At 36.5% G+C, this 19,359-nt stretch overlaps 4 protein-coding genes across 4 annotated transcripts; 2 read left to right on the top strand and 2 right to left on the bottom strand.

Annotated features, from left to right (window-relative positions):
• On the bottom strand, positions 1-973 carry LOC104238305 (chlorophyll a-b binding protein 40, chloroplastic). Its single transcript, XM_009792632.2, has one exon. The coding sequence runs from the start codon at positions 894-896 to the stop codon at positions 93-95; it is 804 nt and encodes a 267-aa protein (XP_009790934.1). The 5' UTR covers positions 897-973; the 3' UTR covers positions 1-92.
• A 4,246-nt stretch (positions 974-5,219) lies between these two features.
• LOC104238306 (uncharacterized) lies at positions 5,220-13,823 on the top strand. Its single transcript, XM_009792633.2, has 10 exons — positions 5,220-5,593; positions 7,091-7,134; positions 7,439-7,538; positions 7,650-7,764; positions 8,132-8,760; positions 9,654-9,927; positions 10,157-10,424; positions 11,953-12,114; positions 12,238-12,702; positions 13,230-13,823. The coding sequence occupies exons 1-10, from the start codon at positions 5,392-5,394 to the stop codon at positions 13,527-13,529; spliced, it is 2,559 nt and encodes an 852-aa protein (XP_009790935.1). The 5' UTR covers positions 5,220-5,391; the 3' UTR covers positions 13,530-13,823.
• Positions 13,824-14,512: 689 nt separating this feature from the next.
• On the bottom strand, positions 14,513-15,560 carry LOC104238308 (chlorophyll a-b binding protein 16, chloroplastic). The gene has a single exon (XM_009792635.2). The coding sequence runs from the start codon at positions 15,493-15,495 to the stop codon at positions 14,695-14,697; it is 801 nt and encodes a 266-aa protein (XP_009790937.2). The 5' UTR covers positions 15,496-15,560; the 3' UTR covers positions 14,513-14,694.
• A 1,099-nt stretch (positions 15,561-16,659) lies between these two features.
• LOC104238307 (chlorophyll a-b binding protein 40, chloroplastic-like) lies at positions 16,660-17,781 on the top strand. Its single transcript, XM_009792634.2, has one exon. It carries the CDS (start codon positions 16,741-16,743, stop codon positions 17,542-17,544), a length of 804 nt encoding a protein of 267 aa, XP_009790936.1. The 5' UTR covers positions 16,660-16,740; the 3' UTR covers positions 17,545-17,781.
• Positions 17,782-19,359: the final 1,578 nt, after the last annotated feature.

Below are 19,359 nucleotides of genomic sequence, written 5' to 3'. Positions count from 1 at the left end.
TTAACACAAAAATCACATATAATCTCCAGTAATTTACAACTTTACATGGCCATCAAATAATCTAATAGAAGAGGTGACTTTTCTTAAGAACTTCACTTTCCAGGAACAAAATTTGTGGCATAGGCCCAAGCGTTGTTGTTAACTGGGTCGGCAAGGTGGTCAGCAAGGTTCTCTAATGGACCCTTTCCGGTGACTATAGCTTGCACGAAGAATCCAAACATAGAGAACATGGCAAGTCTACCATTCTTGATTTCCTTCACCTTGAGCTCAGCGAAAGCCTCTGGGTCTTCAGCAAGACCCAATGGGTCGAAACTACCACCAGGGTAAAGTGGGTCAACAACCTCGCCGAGAGGCCCGCCTGCAACACGGTAACCTTCAACGGCTCCCATCAAGACAACTTGGCAAGCCCAAATGGCCAAAATGCTTTGTGCATGGACCAAACTTGGGTTGCCCAAGTAGTCAAGTCCACCTTCGCTGAAAATCTGGGATCCAGCCTTGAACCATACAGCCTCACCGAACTTGACTCCGTTACGAGCCAAGAGTTCGGGGAAGACACAACCAAGAGCTCCAAGCATGGCCCATCTGCAATGGATCACCTCCAACTCACGGTTCTTAGCAAAAGTTTCTGGATCAGCTGAAAGTCCAGCAGTGTCCCATCCATAATCACCAGGGAACTCACCCGTCAAGTAGCTTGGGGACTCACCAGAGAATGGGCCCAAGTACTTGACACGGTCAGGGCCGTACCATGGACTGCCAGAAGAGACAGGCTTGGCCTTGGTAGCAGTTTTCCTCATGGTAACTTTCCCATTTCCAGTGATTTCAGAGGAAGATGGTGAGAGTTTCACTGCCTTTCCAACAAAAGAAGAGGAAGAGAGAGCCATTGTAGAAGCTGCCATAGTAGAAATAAAATGAAATATTCTTGATTGCAGCTACTACACAGAAAGAATATTTGATTTGTGGTTTGAGTTTCATAGACTTGTACTAACTGTATATAAAAAACTCGTACAGACCAAAGTCCTTATCTTAAAATATCATTATCTGTTTTTTGATTGGTGTATGACAATTTTATTAACTTTTCTGTGTTTCATGTCCATTATTTGGCCAAGTTCTGCACCGTTAAACATGACTAGATTTTTTTTGATACATTCTTAATCAAAATATCCAAGCTTAGATTTTCTCTCTACAGCCAATGCAAAGTTGCCACGTATGATAGTAGATTCTTGAAAGATCCTATGGGTAACTCATGGCCATGCAATATTGTCCTGCAAGTAAAGCATATGCATAAGTCCCCCCCAATTTCTAGAAGCTCTAATTTTAAAAGGAATATATTATGTGTTAATTTTTCTTTTAAAAAATTTAAGCATTTTATAATAAAACTTTATTATGGTGAAGTTGATGTGACTTGACAGATGAAAAAGTACTCCCTGAGTAAAGTAAATATATTTTTATAATTTCCTTAAACTTGATTTAACCTTTATTTTGCATTTTTTGTCTCTGAGGACTAAAGCATAATAGTCACTCTAATATTGATGGTTTAGACTTATATTTCAAATTAAAGTATTAAAAAAAGTAGTACAAGTAACACATAATACTCTAATTGATATGTTTAATTACACAAAAAGACTTAATTCTTTTTCAAATGCCTAACAATCATTTCAACGGAAAAAAGTTTTTCAAAATAAAATAGATAAAATATTACATAAAATCAATAATAGCTCAAGAATAATTAAATCGGTTAGCTATATTATCAACTGAAAAATAATTACTAAAGAAATCAATTATTAAAAATTTGGGCCTCTAATTTTATTTGCTATTTAGGCCCCCAAGTATATCTAGTCGCCCTGACAAAGAAAGTACAAAAAGTACAAGTTTTTTTTTATTTACTAAAACTTATTCGTATCGGGTGTTTACATCAAATCAATAGAAATATGACATTTGTTTGCACATAGATGTCTACCATTTAATCATGAAATTTTTTATTAGTTTAGTTTAAACACCCGATGTGGATAAGTATTTACTCTCATTTGACTCTAGAACCAGTTCATACAAAAATAACTAAGAGGTAAACACTATAACCTTTTAGGTTTCTTTCAAGTAACCTTCCGAAATTGTTGGAGGAATGAGTTATAAGCCATCTTTAATAACTAAAGTTTAGAACTTAATCCATTATTAACAAATATGCACCTCACAAATTTGGTCGCATAACGATCAGAGGCGAAGCCATAATTTAAAATTTACAGATTTTGAATTTGCCATAAAACCCTTAACTCGTTTGAGTTACTGGGTTCGCAATTGAATATTTATACATATTTAATAAATTTTCTAGTACAAAATAAAAGAGAATTCATACAATAAAAAAAAGGAAGAAGAAAACTAGATAGCACACCTTTCCAAATACCTTTGCAGTTTAAACTTGGTGACGAGAATTGGAAAATTAATTCAATGGAAAGATGCTTTCAAAGTTTATTGATAAGATAATAAATGACCATATTATATTCATCGGAAAATACAAGTATTACGCCTTGAGAATAAAATAATTCAAGTAATTACAACTTTATATTTCTTCAAAATTAGAGTTCCTTATTTACCAGAAGATACAATCACTCAGTCTATTACTTTTAACTCTCCATTTCTAACACATTAGAATTGTGTGATCATCTCATCTAAAAACTTAAGCTATTAGAGAATATGATTTTATTTATTTAATTATGTCTTTTACACGTCCACTTACGTGCGAGCTTGATTCTTTTTATGAGCTGAGCACGTGAAAATTCTTTTTGATATTGGGTGTGATGAGACTCAAACTCAGAACCTCTGAGTGCTCTGATACCATGTTGGAGTTTGTGACCATCTCATCTAAACTTAAACTATTAGAGAGAACACACTTTTATTTATTTAATTATGCCTTCAACAAAATGAACAATCTTTTTTTTTCCCACAAATATGTAACAATTCATTTTTTCTTTGGGTTTAATTTTGGTTTTCCAAACTTTGTCTCAATAGCACCTTCATGCTTGGATTTAGGTCTTCTCGTCTCATTATTATGACCATTCTATTTCTTTCCATTTCGTCTTGGGCTGACTCTTCTCTTTTCAGATATTTTGTTGCTAAGAAATTACACTTTAACAACCTTAAAAATGAGTGGTTTTAATTTTTGACCCTTGCTTGCTGTCATGGACTATGGACAAACCTTTAAGGTCAAAAGTCAAAAGTGTCGCCCATAAGGCAAGCGAGTTGCAACACTTGTTAAACTTGAAATTCTGCATACAAGGCACACAGAGTCAAAAAGTTAATAGTGACATCGAGTGTCCTATTTGTGCAAATTACCCTTTTATTTCAAACTTTAAAGCAGCTATATTTATTTTGATTAAAAATTAATAAATATATTTTTGTTATTTTTTATTTGAATTAAAAATAAAAAAAAACATTAAAAATTAATTTCTCAATTGAAGTAATACTAACTATAAAGAAAACTTTAATATTTTTTTTTGGTAATTAAATATTCAAAAGTGCTTGCCTAAATATAATCTCTTTATCAAATAGTGATAAAGCACTTACTTAAACGAAATGATTTGACAATCATTTTGATATCATTGCCTACTGCATCATATGGATAAAACGTATTATTCTCTACATGGTTGCTAGCGGTCCAGTGGTGAGCATCGTCTACTTCCAACCAAGAAGTTGTGAGTTCGAGTCACCCAAGAACAAGGTTGGAAGTGGTGGGATTATATTGAGTTGTTGTTGTTGTTGTTGTTGTTATCTTTGTTGGTATTTTTATGAATTTAATATATTAAATACTTAAAAGAGGATGAATGGGAAATAGAGAGAAATAAAATTTTTGAGTGAAATTTTAAGTTTCCCCCCTTGGCAAAGGGACATTGTCCCATATTGAAAGATGAATAGGTTTTTATGGGTATATAAATAATTGCTCTTCTTCCGTCGTCGTCGCTCGGCTTCGGCTTCGGATTTATTTGGATTTGAATTTGTTGATTGATTAATTTTTTGGACCAAATTTATTTGTTAATAGTAAAATATTAGCCATTTATGTTGTGACCGTTTTGCATAAACAGCCATTCTAAAGGGTGACATCTTTTTAGATTTCAGCCCAACTTTAGCTATAAATACAACACTATTCTGCTTAGAATTTCAATACGATTTTCTGAGTTTCTCCTCCTCCTTCTGCATATGTTTAGCATCAAACAAAGCAACAGTAAGTGTAATTTGCTACCGAACTTTGTGTTCGCTGAAACACTGTGGTTTGAAGTATTACTACACCAGTGTGTAATTCGTTCTATCATGGGAGAAAATAATCCATAACCTTGGGTACTAGGAGGGGATTAAATTCCTTAAGGAAACACTGTGAATTCAGTGGGCTCGAATTGGTTTTCTGTTATTTCGTTGTTCATTTCTGTTTATGTTCATTTATATTTCCAGAATTATTTGACAAATACAGTTTAATAACAGTCTCTACATGGTTTAAATTTATCTAGCCACTAGAATTATACTCGCTTGTTGTTGTTATTGTTATTGTTATTGTTGACGTCTCTACATGATTCACATCTGTCTAGCCCATATATCAATAGATATAACTAATATGTATATATCAAGCATTTAAACTTTTAAAGGCAGAATTTTTGAATGTGATCGTAATAATAATTACCACAGGGAAAGCAATCTATCCATATTACTTGTATAAAAAATAAAAGAGAATAACATATATCTAAGCTAGTTTAAACACTATCATTACATTGGAAATAAAGTTGAAGTTTTGTTTTTGTAAATCATTATATCAGTTTCATCTTCAAATTAATATTAAAATTATGGATTAAACTTAAATAAGTATCGATTTATAAATTATATTTCAAATTGAAGTTATAATGAAGATAGTTACTAAAATCCACGAATTATAAATAAGAGAGAAAAGTCCAAAAAAAAAGCTACAAAAAAGTAGAGTTAGAGAGAAAAAGAGATAAAATTCATAAAAGAGAGAGAATTTTATATATTTAGAGAAATATATAGTTTTAGTTGCTTTAAAAATATAGCCGATAATATATATATTATACTTTTTAGCTTGATGGATAAAATTACTTTTCATTTTATAGTTTGCCTTTTATTTATTACTCCAATTATTAAAGAGAAAAATAAAAGAGTAATTTAAGAAAAAAAAGAAAAGAAAAAGAAAAAACGAAATAAAATCAAAACTTCCTCTCATTAGATATCTCCTCTTCGCCGCGGATTCTTTTCACCTTTCACCAGTAGAAGAAAAAAAGCCATAACCGAAGCCGTCAATTCAAAATCCAACTGCAAAAATTGATTGTATTTCCAATTGAAATAGATCTCTGTTTTTCTGTTTACTCTTTTACAGAGAGAAAGAGAGAATAAACGAGGATGAGTAGTAGCAGAGGAAAAAACAGTAGTAGTAAAAATGGAGGAGGAATTGGAGTAGAATCAATAATACCAGGAGGTTCAAAAAAGATGGTACAAAGTTTAAAGGAAATTGTTAATTTCTGTACTGAAGCTGAGATCTATGCTGTGCTCAAAGATTGTAATATGGACCCTAATGAAGCCGTCAATAAGCTTCTCTCTCAAGGTTAAAACTAAACTCTTTTAGGTTCTCTTTTGTAATTAATTTTATGGGTATTTTGAGTATTTTTTGGTTCTTTAGTATTGTGTTCATGCAATTTTTCAGTTTTTAGAGTATGTAGTAAAGTAACCTCTTTTCTTGAATACTGTTGTAACGATTATTATGTTAAAAATAAACTCTTTTTAGTTGTTTTTTGTAATTATTTTATGGATATTTTGGTATTTTTTGGTTCTTTAGTATTGTGTTCATGCAATTTTTCAGTTTTCAGATTATACAGTAAAGAAACTTCTTTTCTTGAATATTATAGTAACAATTATGTTAAACATATATGGTAACTAAGCTCTTTATTTTCTTCTTTTGTAATTTAATTTCTGGGTATTAGGGATATTTTGGGTTTTTAGTTTTGTGTGCAATTACAGTTTTCAGATTATATTCTAAAGTAACCGCTTTTCTTTTCCAGTTTTCTTTGAGAGTTGTAGTAGCAATTATGTTAAAAATATATGCTTTGTTTGAAAGACATACACACATGAAGGTATGGGGTTGTAAGAGTAAGTGGATAAAGAAAAGAAGAATAAATTATTTCTCTTTTTATGCTTTGCAAATTTCTATCTTTGTTTGATTCATTTGTGGTGTTCTGTGTCTTGAGTTGAATGTTCTTTGTAGTCAAGCTATTGTCTAAGAAAGAAAAATTTATATAATGGATTCTTGTATATCCGTGACGTTCCTGTATTTGTAATGCTTTATAACTTTTATTATGGAGAAATATCGATTTGGTCAATACAAGATTTGATTTTATGGTAGTCCAAGCTTTGGTAGACAGAGTTACCCGCTACGTGTTGATGGGAGGTAGCAAGTGGTCGAGATGCGTGCAAGTTAGCCCAGACACCACAGTTATAGAAAAACAAAACAAAACGATATGATTTGATGGCATGCATATTGTAAAAATCTCAGAAGAACTTTTGGTGTAAATCATGTTTGGCACGATCCTTGACTCGTCCTTATGTTTTACGGACCGGTTATTCAGTTTGAGATGGCTACCTTTTCACTTGTATTTTCCGAGGTATTTGTGAATTTCCAATGTTATTGTTAATTAGTGTAGGAGATAAATCAGTGATTTGTGAGCCATTACAAATTTGTACGCGTCAGTCAGATGAGAGGTGGCATTCAGATACTATTTATAAATGCCGAACTTGAACATAATTTAGAACTTATCTTGAGATAAGATAGGCTGCCTTTGAGATTGAGCAAGAATCAAGTGTTAGGCGCTGAAAACGCGTTAGATTGATTCTTCTGGTGATTTCAGCACTATTGCAATGCCTAAGCTGCAGAAAGTTTGAACTTCTGTTGCTAGTCATGTTCTTCCTATGCTCCGTAATAGTTACTTAAACTGACATCTTTGTAGTTATCATGCTAAAAACTTTGTTACTATTTTGTCAATCTTCCTTGCTTGAATAAGTTGATATTTCTTATCACCTTCTAATTTGATGTTTATTAATGGGCTAGATACTTTTCATGAGGTGAAGAGCAAACGAGAAAAGAGAAAAGAGGTTCGTAATCATTACTAAAGCATAAACTCCTAACCAATTTATTTCTTGAATTCCATAAACTTTTTTATTGATAGAGTCCTGCTTTCTGTATTGTTGATGTTCTAACTTTTCCTTTTATTTGATATATGCTGGTATAATCTTGGGGGCACGGCATTACACATCCCATTTGATAGGTAGCAGTATTTTGTTGAAGCGTAGCTTGCTTATTACTGACCTTGAAAAAGTGCTTTTAATGGGTTGTTATGTTGCTTGCTCAAATAGCTGTTCATATCTGTCACTTAACTTCTGTTCATCTTTGGTTCAGAATAAGGATACAACTGAGTCTAGGTCCTGGGTTTCTAGTAGCACGTCAAGCCGTGGCAGCAGGACTGGTGCGGAACGATATGTTGGGCGTACCGGGTCAGGTATATGCATGTTACTGCACAGTTTCTGAAAGAGAAATTAAGTTTAAATTGTGTTTAATTTGTTGTGTTGTCTGATACTGGATCATTTTGCTTTGTAATCAACTTTGACAGAGTCTACCAAGCCTGCTCCTGCTTACAGAAAGGAAAGTGGATCACATACAAACAACTTCTCTTCAACCCCTGGAGTTTTAGGAAGTAACATAGATAGGAGACCAACTGCCGTCAGGTTACTATTGTTGTCTTGTTAAAAGGTTTTGTTTTTTCATACAACGATCAGTTGCTTGCAGATACTGTCGGTGGTAACTGTGTACTAATCCATCAATCCCTGCAGCATGGTCCATTAAGTTTGTCACTGCCTCTTTTGCACTAACGAGAAGTTCTTATCATAATAAAGCTATATTTGAACAACCAGATTTAATTAGTGGTAATAATCTTTAATCGCTGAATCAAACTATCAAGTTGAATATACTCATAAGAAAATTATTTCTTGTAATCTATCCTTTTAACCATGCATGTTAAGTTGTTCACACTATTTTTGGGGATGTTTGGCTAGTTTTTGATTTTCCTTTTTATGCTTTTGAATTGTGTTACAGTGATGCTGCTGGAAATGAAAGGAAAAAATTGGCACCAGCGGCAGTTGATGGTAATTCAGCTGCTTCACAGCCTTCTTCTGGATATCAACCTACTTGGGGTGGGGTGCCAGGCCAAGTATCAATGGCTGATATTGTGAAAATGGGTAGGCCACAGAGTAAAGTGCCAAGTGTACCTAACGTATCTCACCGTACTACTGTTGGTGTCAACCAAAACGATGTTCGGGCGCCACCTCCTTATGGTGCATCACATCATAATGTGCAGTTTTCTGATGATCATATGAAGGTTCACGAGGTACATCAGGAACCAGGGGATTATTCATCTCAGCAGCTATCTGCGAACGATGAATGGCCGTTAATTGAGCAGCCATCAGCTGCTAGCCAGCCTGCTGTCTCGGAGCCTCCCACTGATTTTGTGCAACATCCTGATCCATCTGACGTGTCATTTGACAGAATTGCTTGCCAAACTGAAATTGACGAGGCACAAGGGGGAGATGACAGTGCTAATGAAGATCTCGGTTGTTCTCTTTCCAGTAGAAAGTTGCAGGAGGATAATACTGATAGTGCTTCTCTCGATGACAATGACCTCTACCAATATCAACACCAGAGTCACACTTTTGAGCATCAGCAAGGTGAATATATGTGTGTTTTGGTTTGGCATGAGATATGCATTTTATCATTTAACATATTAATCTCATTGTTTTAGTTTAATTGAGGTGGTATTGGTTGGTGTTTTAGCATCGTTAGATGTAGATCCGTTTATCTGCATAAATTGGAAGATAGAATTAGTAGAAAGTGATGGATGTTCATCTTAACGGTCTGCAGACTTAGGGGTTGTTTGGTTCAGAATCAAGTTATGCAGGGATTGTACGCATCAATTGTAATGTGTGTATTGTTATGGAAGGAATAGTAATATAGGGATTGTGGATTATTTCTTGTTGAATGTTTAGGTTGATATATTACATATTAGTATACAGTGTATACTCTAAAATATTTGTTACTTTTTAAACAAAATTAAAAATTTCTTACTATTATGAGGGTTAGTTTGATCATTTTAGCATTTTAATCCATGTATTACTAATACCCGCAATCTTATTCCTCATTCTATCACGCATAAAATAATACATAGATGCCCGCATAACTTATGCAGATATTAAATATGAAAAAACAAAAAGGAGCAACCACACATTGTATTAATTAATATTACAATGTATTACTGATATCTATTTGGAGATTAAAGTCTCCTCAAATCCCAACCGAACATTGTATAAACTTATGTTGATTTATATGTGGAGATTATGTGTCTTAAACTCCAAGCCAAACGGCCCCTTAATGTACTACTTTACTGCCATCTTTATCTAGTGCTAACATTGTGACAGTCCGTTTGTCTTATCTACTACAGATGGATATGTAGCATATCAGAAACCTAATTGTTTTAGATTGTTGGTCCAACTGTAGTTGTGCCATTCAAATGTTTTAAAGTACTGCTCTTTTTTATATAAGAATGTTCTTTATCTTGTGGCAGTTGAAGATGTTAACGCCTCAGCTTCTTCAGTCTCTACGAACTTGCAACAACTAAGTATAGAGGACGATCGGGGTTTTCCATCTGATGGAGATGGTCCGTCCGTTTTGATTCCAGACCATCTTCAAGTTCAAACAGCGGACTGCTCACACCTAAGTTTTGGTAGCTTTGGTGGTGTGTCCTTTTCTGGATCACATGCCTCTGCCCCTGCGAAAACTAGCTTGGAAGATGCACCAAAGGATGCGGATAGTTCTTCAGTTGGGCACTTGGGCACCAGGTTTGTAAATCTGTTAAATCGATCACATCTTTGTTTCTACTAAAATGATGATGTAGTACGTTTTCTCATCTAAAATTTTTACACAACGCTCACTTTATCAATATTTGAAACTGATATTCCTTTAGTAAAAAAGATATTTTTCCGTGTATAGATGTACGAAACAAGAGAGATCTGTGCAAAGCATAGGGAAAGGCTAGTTCTTTAATTGTTAAATTACATTATTTTGCAGGGCTTCTGAATACTATGGTGACGAAACTCTCAGAAATGAGTCTGATAGTAATTTATTCCATAGAACTAATGCAAGTTCTGGAAACTATGATTTGCCATCTGCTGCACAACCAGAATCTCTGAAAGCAGAAACTAGTGAACATGGGCATCAATACTCCTATCCGTCCTCTGCTGCTAGCTATTCATACGAAAGTGCTCAACAATTGAATGCAGCATTTAGTCAGCCACAGACAAGTTCTCATATGCAGAGTCTTGCTCCTTTTTCAAATGTGAGTAAGAAAACTTTTTCTGCCTTTTGTTCAGGATGTAGAATGGTTTCCTGTTCTCTCCTTGGGATGCATTTCCTTTTGTTTGCAAAAAGATTTCCAAATATTGAAACTTCAAGTTTGAAGATGACTTTAGTTTAAGTGTATTCGGCGAGCGAGACAAGGAATTGCAATTCTGTAAGATATTTAGTTATGAGTGGCGTTGAGGAAAGGAATTGCTGCATCAGGAGTTGCAAAGTTGGCAGTTGCTATTTTGTTAATACTTAATATTTGAGTTGCAAGCGGCATTTTAATGTGGAGCTTAGTTAGCTTAGTATTCTGCAATCTGCCTTTTTACTCACTGGATGATATTTTAAGAGTGTTTTGAAAGAGTGGAATAGACTTATCTGTTTGTTAGATTTTCTTTTCTAGTGGAGGGATGCATGTATAAAGAAAAGTTTTGCATGGTTCTGTGGCCTCTCTGGTTAGGTGTTCCGTTACCCTCGAGAGCTTTGGTATACATGTTCTATGTTGGAAGTAAAGACTTAAACCATTAAGTCATACTTCTTTTGCACTCTGGTGTGGACCTTTTACCTGAAAATATAAAAATAATGCATTGAGGCGTTTTGTACATTCATAGAAAAAAACTTCTGCAAGTCGCCGGATAACTTTTTTGATGAGGAGTCACCGGCTTACTTAATTTTTTTTGATAACCGTGGCGTCCGGGCCATCTTGCGGGCACCTCGACTAACTCCATCGGGTACCTGCTACCTCTCACTAGCAACAGGTACTATATAACTCTATCCACTAAGGTTTGGACTGATACGAAGAAAGCACCTAGTGTTTTTGTCTCAGTTGGGATTTGAACCTGAGACATTAGGTTCTCAACCCACTTCATTGATCACTAGACCACACCCTTGTGCGTGAGTCACCAGCTTACTTATTTTGAAGTTTAGCTTTGTAATTTTATAATATTCAAGTAATGCACTGAGGTCTGGGTCTGATCCCGTCACATAAACTTACTCAGTTACTCAGCCTTTACCTTTACCTTTTTGGCATTTTGGAGGAAAAGTACTTTAGTCCTTGTAAGTCTTCTGTACTGTGTAAACTCACTCATATTTGTGGCTCCTTTGCAATGGGGAGACACATAATATCAACAGTGTTTCATTCTCTTTAATCTGTATTTCAAGTGCTTAATGTAAGTTTGGTGTTTGCTAGCTTTTAACTAATATATATTCTAACATATATTAGCATTAATTCTCTTGATTCTTGACCCTCAGTGATTACGAATCCCAAGTAGCTAAACTATTTGTTTACTTTTGTGAAGGTGTATAGTGTTTGGTGCACTTTGATGAATAAATTTTTTATTAAAAAAATTGTTCCAAGTACCAGAATATCTGTAATGCCCGCAACAGAACAGTAAAGAAGCACGTCATTTATCAAAAAATTACTAGAGAAGCATGTTAGCGAGATCAGAGTTACCATTTTATCTGCCGTAGAATAGTATCTGTTGCTCTACCTAATTTTCTCTCTTGCTATTTCATTCGAGTAGGTCTACACAAATTCTTTGCAGAGTACCTTGGTGGCTGGTAACGTTCATCCTGGTCGAGAGTCTGAGCTTTTGTATTCCCCTTATCCAACAGCACAAGCAATGCCAACAAAATATGGCAACTCAGTTTCATCAATCAGTGGCTCAACAATTTCCATGCCTGAGGTAACGCATCTGGTTGTATCCAATAGATATTTCACAGTATACTTTATTATCCGTCCAATTTTTTCTCCCTTTGCTCTTGTGTGATGGTGCGTCATAGTTGATTGTGTTAAAGTGTTTCCACAGGCTTTGAAGACAGTTGGTTTTTCATCAGCACAGCCTACTCAGCAGCAGATGCTTTCTGGAACTAGCGTCGCCGCCGGACCTGCCGTACCGCAACATCTAACTGTACACCCATATGCTCAACAAACTGTTCCACTAGGACCATTTGCCAACATGATTAGTTATCCCTTTATGCATCAGAACTATCCATTTATGCCGTCTGCATTCCAACAAGCATTTCCTGGTAACAGCACTTATCATCAGTCACTTGCGGCAATGCTCCCCCAATATAAGAATAGTGCTTCTGTCGACAGCTTGCCGCAGTCTGCCAGTATTCCTTCTGGATACGGTGCTTTCGGAAATACAACTGCTATCCCGGGGAACTTCACAATCAACCCCGCTGCTGCTCCTTCTGGCACTAACTTAAGTTACGATGACGTATTGAGCTCTCAGTACAAGGATACCAATCATTTGATGTCTCTTCAGCAGGTAACCTGTTCGTTTTTCAAGCACAGCTATTCCTACTGAATCCACCCACTCCCGCCCCACAAAAAAAAAAAAAGGTAGCTACCTTGTGTTGCTTTGGCAGTGTATAATGAGTAACTTCTATTGTGAAAGTGTGTAAAATTTCTTTTCTTGCAAGTATAAAAGAAAAGTAGACTTAATAATTATAGAAAAAAGAGAAAAAGGTCATACTTACCCCTGTACTTTTTGAAAAGGTTTACATTTACCCTCTTTTTACAGTTTGACTCTCTAGTGTCCTTCTCGTTAATCTTTTGGGTTACAAATATCCTTACTAACAGGGTTATCCCTAATTAGTCCCGAAATTTTCTTATTGGCACCTGAGTTGGCCGCATGGCCTTTTTTGAATTTTGTTTGGTTAATTACATTTATCAAGTTCTACCTTGGGTGGTTGGCATGGAACTTAGAAATGCAGTGTAATGTCACTGGTTCTATCTGCGCTGTCTTTCAGCACTGTGTATCGCCCTCCTTTATTTGACACTCTTTTATTTCAGAGTGAGAATTCAGCTTTGTGGCATCATGGACTTGGTTCAAGAACAATGTCAGCTGTTCCTGCCAACACGTACTACGGCTTTCAGGGACAAAATCAGCAAACGGCTGGTGGATTTAGGCAAGGTCAGCAGCCGTCACAGAGCTATGGATCTTTGGCCGGCTACCCACATTTCTACAATTCTCAGGCTGGTATCTCATTGGATCAACAACAGCAGCAAAACCTTCGGGATGCAGCATCATTGGCTGGCTCACAAGGTCAGCCAAAGCAGTCTCAACAACAGATATGGCAAAACGGCTACTAATCTTACTGCCTCCTTGTTTTTTCGGGGTCTTGTAATGAGTGTTGAAAGTAGCCTTTCGAGCAATTTCTGTGGAAATAACCATCGTTCATGATCCCCGAAGGGACTTGACCGGCTGCTGCCCTGTGCTATGAGGCTGCACTTTACGTGTTTATCCTCCGAGTTAAATGTAACGTAGGAATGACTGAGCTAACGCAGTGCTAGTTAGCGCGTTTGTGTTCTCTTAACTCTTGTTACACTGTTAACCCCCTTTCTCTGTTTTCTCATCTATAATTAGAAGTGTTCTGTTTCCCACTAGTTGCTGTCCAGTAAATTTTTGCGCATAAATGGGATGAAATATTGGGAAGGTTAATGTAATAACTATTCACTGTAAAACCCAAGTTTTATAATCTAAACTAAAATTGTTTGCGGAATTAGGTGACCAAAATTGAAGCCCTATATAAAGTAAAGGGTACTGCTATGTGAAGAAAGATATGATATCAATGCTAGATGAGATATGTTCGATTTACATTCAAATCTCTCTATAACAACCTTGTTTGTTCCGAATATTTTTGGAAGTTATAGCGAAGTGCTGTTATATTGAACATCCATTTGTCTTGTTTGTTCCGAATATTTTTGAAAGTTATAGCGAAGTGTTGTTATATTGAACATCTATTTGTGGGACAATACTGGATTGTTGTTGTTGCTATTATATTGAACATACATTATAACATTATGTGAAAATTGGTTCCGGAAAAGTTTGGCTTTAAAAGTGTTATTATATAGAGATGCTGTTACAGAGAAGTCTGGCTGTATTTACGATGAGAAAAATATTTATACAATCATGTCATTTTTAAGATAATAATAGGAAAATCTCTTGATAAGCCTTCATTAGTTAAGCACTTTGAAATCTCTTGTATTTTCACTACCATTTTAACCCTTAAGCACTTTGAAATCTTAAAGAAGACAAGAAGTACGACATTAAAGTTTGGAAGTGCAAGAAAGAATATGAAAAGATTCACATGTTCTTCATTAATTAATCCAAACCAATTTACACCACATTAAAATCTCTTTAATGAACCCATAACCCAGAATGCTAAAAATAAACTCTGACCCTTCTTTGGGTTCATCACTCACAAGCTACATATTCAGTCTCACACTAAAAGATTAGAGATCAACTTTTGTTAACTCACTTTCCAGGGACAAAGTTTGTGGCGTAGGCCCATGCGTTGTTATTAACTGGGTCTGCAAGATGATCGGCAAGGTTTTCCAATGGACCCTTTCCGGTGACGATAGCCTGAACGAAGAATCCAAACATGGAGAACATGGCAAGTCTGCCGTTCTTGATCTCCTTTACCTTGAGCTCAGCAAAAGCTTCTGGGTCTTCAGCAAGACCCAATGGGTCGAAGCTACCACCAGGGTAAAGTGGGTCAACAACCTCACCGAGAGGTCCACCAGCAACACGGTAACCCTCAACGGCTCCCATCAACACAACTTGACAAGCCCAAATGGCCAATATGCTTTGAGCATGGACCAAACTTGGGTTGCCCAAGTAGTCAAGTCCACCCTCGCTGAAAATTTGGGATCCAGCCTTGAACCATACAGCCTCACCGAACTTAACACCATTACGGGCCAAGAGCTCGGGGAAGACACAACCAAGAGCTCCAAGCATGGCCCATCTGCAGTGGATCACCTCCAACTCACGGTTCTTGGCAAAAGTTTCTGGATCAGCTGAAAGTCCAGCAGTGTCCCATCCGTAATCACCAGGGAACTCACCAGTCAAGTAGCTTGGGGACTCACCGGAGAATGGGCCCAAGTACTTGACACGGTCAGGACCGTACCACGGGCTGCCAGAAGAAACAGGCTTGGCCTTGCTAGCAGTCTTCCTCATGGTAACTTTCCCATTTCCGATGATTTCAGAGGAAGATGGTGAGAGTTTAACTGCCTTTCCGGCAAAAGAAGAGGAGAGAGCCATTGTAGAAGCAGCCATTGTTTAATAAGGAGAAAGAAGTGTTTTTTTTATGGCTGAAGTGATAAAGAAATGAGATGTTGTGTAGTATGGTTACTTGGGCTTTACTATATATTGGGAGGGAGGGAAAGAGTTCTTATCTTATGATATCTCTATCTACAATTTCATTGGATTTCAAGATTTCACTAGCATTAGTTCTTGTCGACTTGGCATGTTGTATTCCATCAATTTTCCAAGATTTTTACTACTGTGGCCCGACCAAAATATGTGGCTTAAATTGCAAACTTTTCATCATGCATGTATCACTTTGAAGTCTGCAAAATAAAAAACTGAAACTTATAAAATTTCTGAATTTAATCTCTACACAAGTACACATACTTTAAGCCTATAAAGCCACAACTAAATAAGACATGAATTTCTCAATGAGGTTTTAATTTGTGAAGGGCAGCCAGATACATTAAGTTCCCGCTATGCGCGGGGTCCGGGGAAAGACCCGACCACAAGGGTCTATTATACCTAGCTTTACCTTACCCCTACCGCACTATGTAAATCCCCTGCCCCCCCCTCCCCCCAAAAAAAAGCAAAAAAACAAAAGCAATTTCTACTTTATTTTAAATGCAAAAAATTTCAATTGAATCACCAAAAGATTGTGATGGAATGATAAGTACGCCTTCATCCCAATAAAAGATCTGGGGTTAAGCACTACGTATAGAGTCACTTTACCCTTAAAATGAGATTTTTCAGCATAGATTAGCCGGACATCAAAACGGATATCAAATACCTAGTGAAAAATTAAAAAAGACGTTCAATTGAAGGATCAAAGTTTTTCTTGTCTCATTGTCAATTTGCCACTCATACTAGTGGTCCAAATGTGCAGAAGTGTGAGAACAATGCATGACCATTAGTTACTCTTATGCTCTGGCCAAGTGGATATTATATTGCAATAATCCATAATCAGACGTGGCAGCTCTGGATTGGCTACAAGAGAGGAAATCTGTATTGGGTTAGATTTTTTAAACATAATGTATCTAAAAATATCTAGTCATTTTTAACAGTGCAGAACTTTGCCAAATGGACAACAATGCAAAAGGTTACAAATTGTATCCACCAATCAAAAACCAGATACTGATATTCATGGATAAGTATTCTGGACAATTTTGAGTCATTTATATACATAGTGCAAGCCCATTAAACTCATCAAGCCCCAAATCAAATATTCTTTCTCTGTAGTAGCTGCAATCAAGAGTTTTCCATTTTATTTCTACAATGGCAGCTGCTACAATGGCTCTTTCTTCCCCTTCTTTTGCCGGAAAGGCGGTGAAACTCTCACCGTCTTCCTCTGAAATCACTGGAAATGGGAAAGTTACCATGAGGAAGACTGCTACCAAGGCCAAGCCGGTCTCTTCTGGCAGCCCATGGTATGGTCCTGACCGTGTCAAGTACTTGGGCCCATTCTCCGGTGAGTCCCCAAGCTACTTAACTGGTGAGTTCCCTGGTGACTATGGCTGGGACACTGCTGGACTCTCAGCTGATCCAGAAACTTTCGCCAAGAACCGTGAGTTGGAGGTGATCCACTGCAGATGGGCCATGCTTGGAGCTCTTGGTTGTGTCTTCCCTGAACTCTTGGCCCGTAACGGTGTCAAGTTTGGTGAAGCTGTATGGTTCAAGGCAGGATCTCAAATTTTCAGTGAGGGGGGACTTGACTACTTGGGCAACCCAAGTTTGGTTCATGCTCAAAGCATTTTGGCCATCTGGGCTTGTCAAGTTGTGCTAATGGGAGCCGTTGAGGGTTACCGTGTTGCTGGTGGACCTCTCGGCGAGGTTGTTGACCCACTTTACCCTGGTGGTAGTTTCGATCCATTGGGTCTTGCTGAAGACCCAGAGGCTTTTGCTGAGCTCAAGGTAAAGGAGATCAAGAACGGCAGACTTGCCATGTTCTCCATGTTTGGATTCTTTGTTCAGGCTATCGTTACCGGAAAGGGTCCACTGGAGAACCTTGCCGACCACCTTGCTGACCCAGTTAACAACAACGCCTGGGCTTACGCCACAAACTTTGTTCCCGGAAAGTGAAGTTCTTAACTAAGAGTCTCTTCTAGTAGTTGACTGATTGATAGCCTGTAAAGCTAGCTATTGTAAATTACAGGAGATTATATATGGATTTTTATTTGGTCTCCCATAATTGTTTAGTTCCATATATTTTTGGACCTTCATTTTACAACAGCAGAATCAGACTCAACTGCCAGGTTGTATGTAGTTGCATATTTCATCTATCAGAAAGGCATGGCCAATCCATATGTCATTACAAAATTTTATCTTGTGCCAATCTCCAATTTAAGTTATGCTATGTTGCTCGGACTCTTAAAAAATTTAGTAAAGTGCGTGTCGGTTCCTTCAAAAATAGTGTATTTTGGAGGATCTGACAGATGTGTTGCCATATTTTTGGAGAGCCCGAGCAACATAAACGGTATCTAACATTATGATAATTGGCAATTCACGGTTTTGACTAAGCAATGATTTGATGATGATATATTGCTGACTAAATAGCTGATGAAGCCATTCTATTTTTTCAAGATCAATTTTCTAAAGAAAGAAGGCCAACTAATTTTGAATTGCTACAGTATGTGCCAATATATGGTCTCTGCAGCTCAGAATGAATTTCATGTTGAGCTCCCTCCAAAGATCAAGTTAAACAGATGGAGGTAATACGGGTGGTAAAATAGTGTATTTGTGTTAAGAAATTCATTAAATATGTATAAATATTAAATTTAGAACTCGACTAGTTATTAATACTTGAAGTTATTATTCGTGGATATATTTGCAGCTGCACAGAACGGTTCAGCTTGTTCCTATGAGGAGAAGAGTGCACTATTTACATCCATGGAGTTGAGACTTCAATCCACGTATGTTAGGACTTTGAGGACAAACATTGGGAATTTATGGAACATATTCTATGTAACTTAAAAAGGAGCCTTTGGACTCGCATTTAATCTAGTATTTCATGAAAGAACTAAACATATTATGATTGACTATCATTTCTTTCGTTAAAAGATTCATGAGCACTTGATTTTCACTACCTACATGAAGATAGGAGACTAATTAACTGGCTGATTGTTCGCTGGCATTGACCATAACTCGAGTTGTTTACCTTTGTAAAAAGCTGAGCACGATCATTATCGATGGTCCATCAACTATATCTAGGGGTGGAGCCAAAGACGAAGTTATGGGTTCGGCCGAATCCAGTAAATTTGGTCCGAATTTTGTAGTCTTAAGAACTCAATTTAATATGTAAAAATTATTAATTTCGCACTCAATAACTTAAATAGACTAGAATCTTGAACCCATAAACTTTACTGTTTTTTTCTTGTACTTACGTGTGCAACATCAACTTCTTAACACATGCTGATTTTGAAGAATTTTTTTAACGGACCGTGATTGGCCTGCAATTTCATAGGTCCATAGGAAATGACCTAATGACTAATACACATTGCTCGTCATGACTTTTGGGTTTATTTTTTGGTATTTCGGGGTCATGCAATACAAATTTATGACTTATCCTCTTTTTCGTGTGTAATAATACATGTTGATTTTGTAGAATTTTCTTGACGGACTCTAATTGACCTGAAATTTTATAGGTCCAACGAAAATGACATAGTGACCAATACTCATTGTTTCACTATGACTTGCGATTTTATTTCCGGCGTATTAAGATAATGCAACACAAATTTATGATTATATTGACTTTTTCGTGTGTAATAGTGCATGCTAATTTTATAAAAAGAATTGGCGGATTTTGATTGGCCTAAAATTTTATAGGCTTATAGGAAGCGGCCTAGTGACCAATACTCATCACTTCGTCATGACTTACTAGTTCATTTTATGGCGTTT

The sequence above is a fragment of the Nicotiana sylvestris genome, chromosome 9, assembly GCF_000393655.2.
Source record: "Nicotiana sylvestris chromosome 9, ASM39365v2, whole genome shotgun sequence".
NCBI classification, from domain to species: domain Eukaryota; kingdom Viridiplantae; phylum Streptophyta; class Magnoliopsida; order Solanales; family Solanaceae; genus Nicotiana; species Nicotiana sylvestris.
Note: the sequence above shows the minus strand (reverse complement) of the source record. Positions and strands in the feature narration are given on the sequence as shown.

What these genes read in the sequence shown, in the direction of transcription:
- LOC104238305 (XM_009792632.2), bottom strand. Translation starts at nt 896, where the DNA reads ATGGCAGCTTCTACAATGGCTCTCTCTTCCTCTTCTTTTGTTGGAAAG.
- LOC104238307 (XM_009792634.2), top strand. Translation starts at nt 16,741, where the DNA reads ATGGCAGCTGCTACAATGGCTCTTTCTTCCCCTTCTTTTGCCGGAAAG.
- LOC104238306 (XM_009792633.2), top strand. Translation starts at nt 5,392, where the DNA reads ATGAGTAGTAGCAGAGGAAAAAACAGTAGTAGTAAAAATGGAGGAGGA. An exon ending in GTTGGGCACTTGGGCACCAG is followed by an intron (nt 9,928 to 10,156) that starts GTTTGTAAATCT and finishes ATTATTTTGCAG; the next exon opens with GGCTTCTGAATACTATGGTG. An exon ending in ATTTGATGTCTCTTCAGCAG is followed by an intron (nt 12,703 to 13,229) that starts GTAACCTGTTCG and finishes CTTTTATTTCAG; the next exon opens with AGTGAGAATTCAGCTTTGTG.
- LOC104238308 (XM_009792635.2), bottom strand. Translation starts at nt 15,495, where the DNA reads ATGGCTGCTTCTACAATGGCTCTCTCCTCTTCTTTTGCCGGAAAGGCA.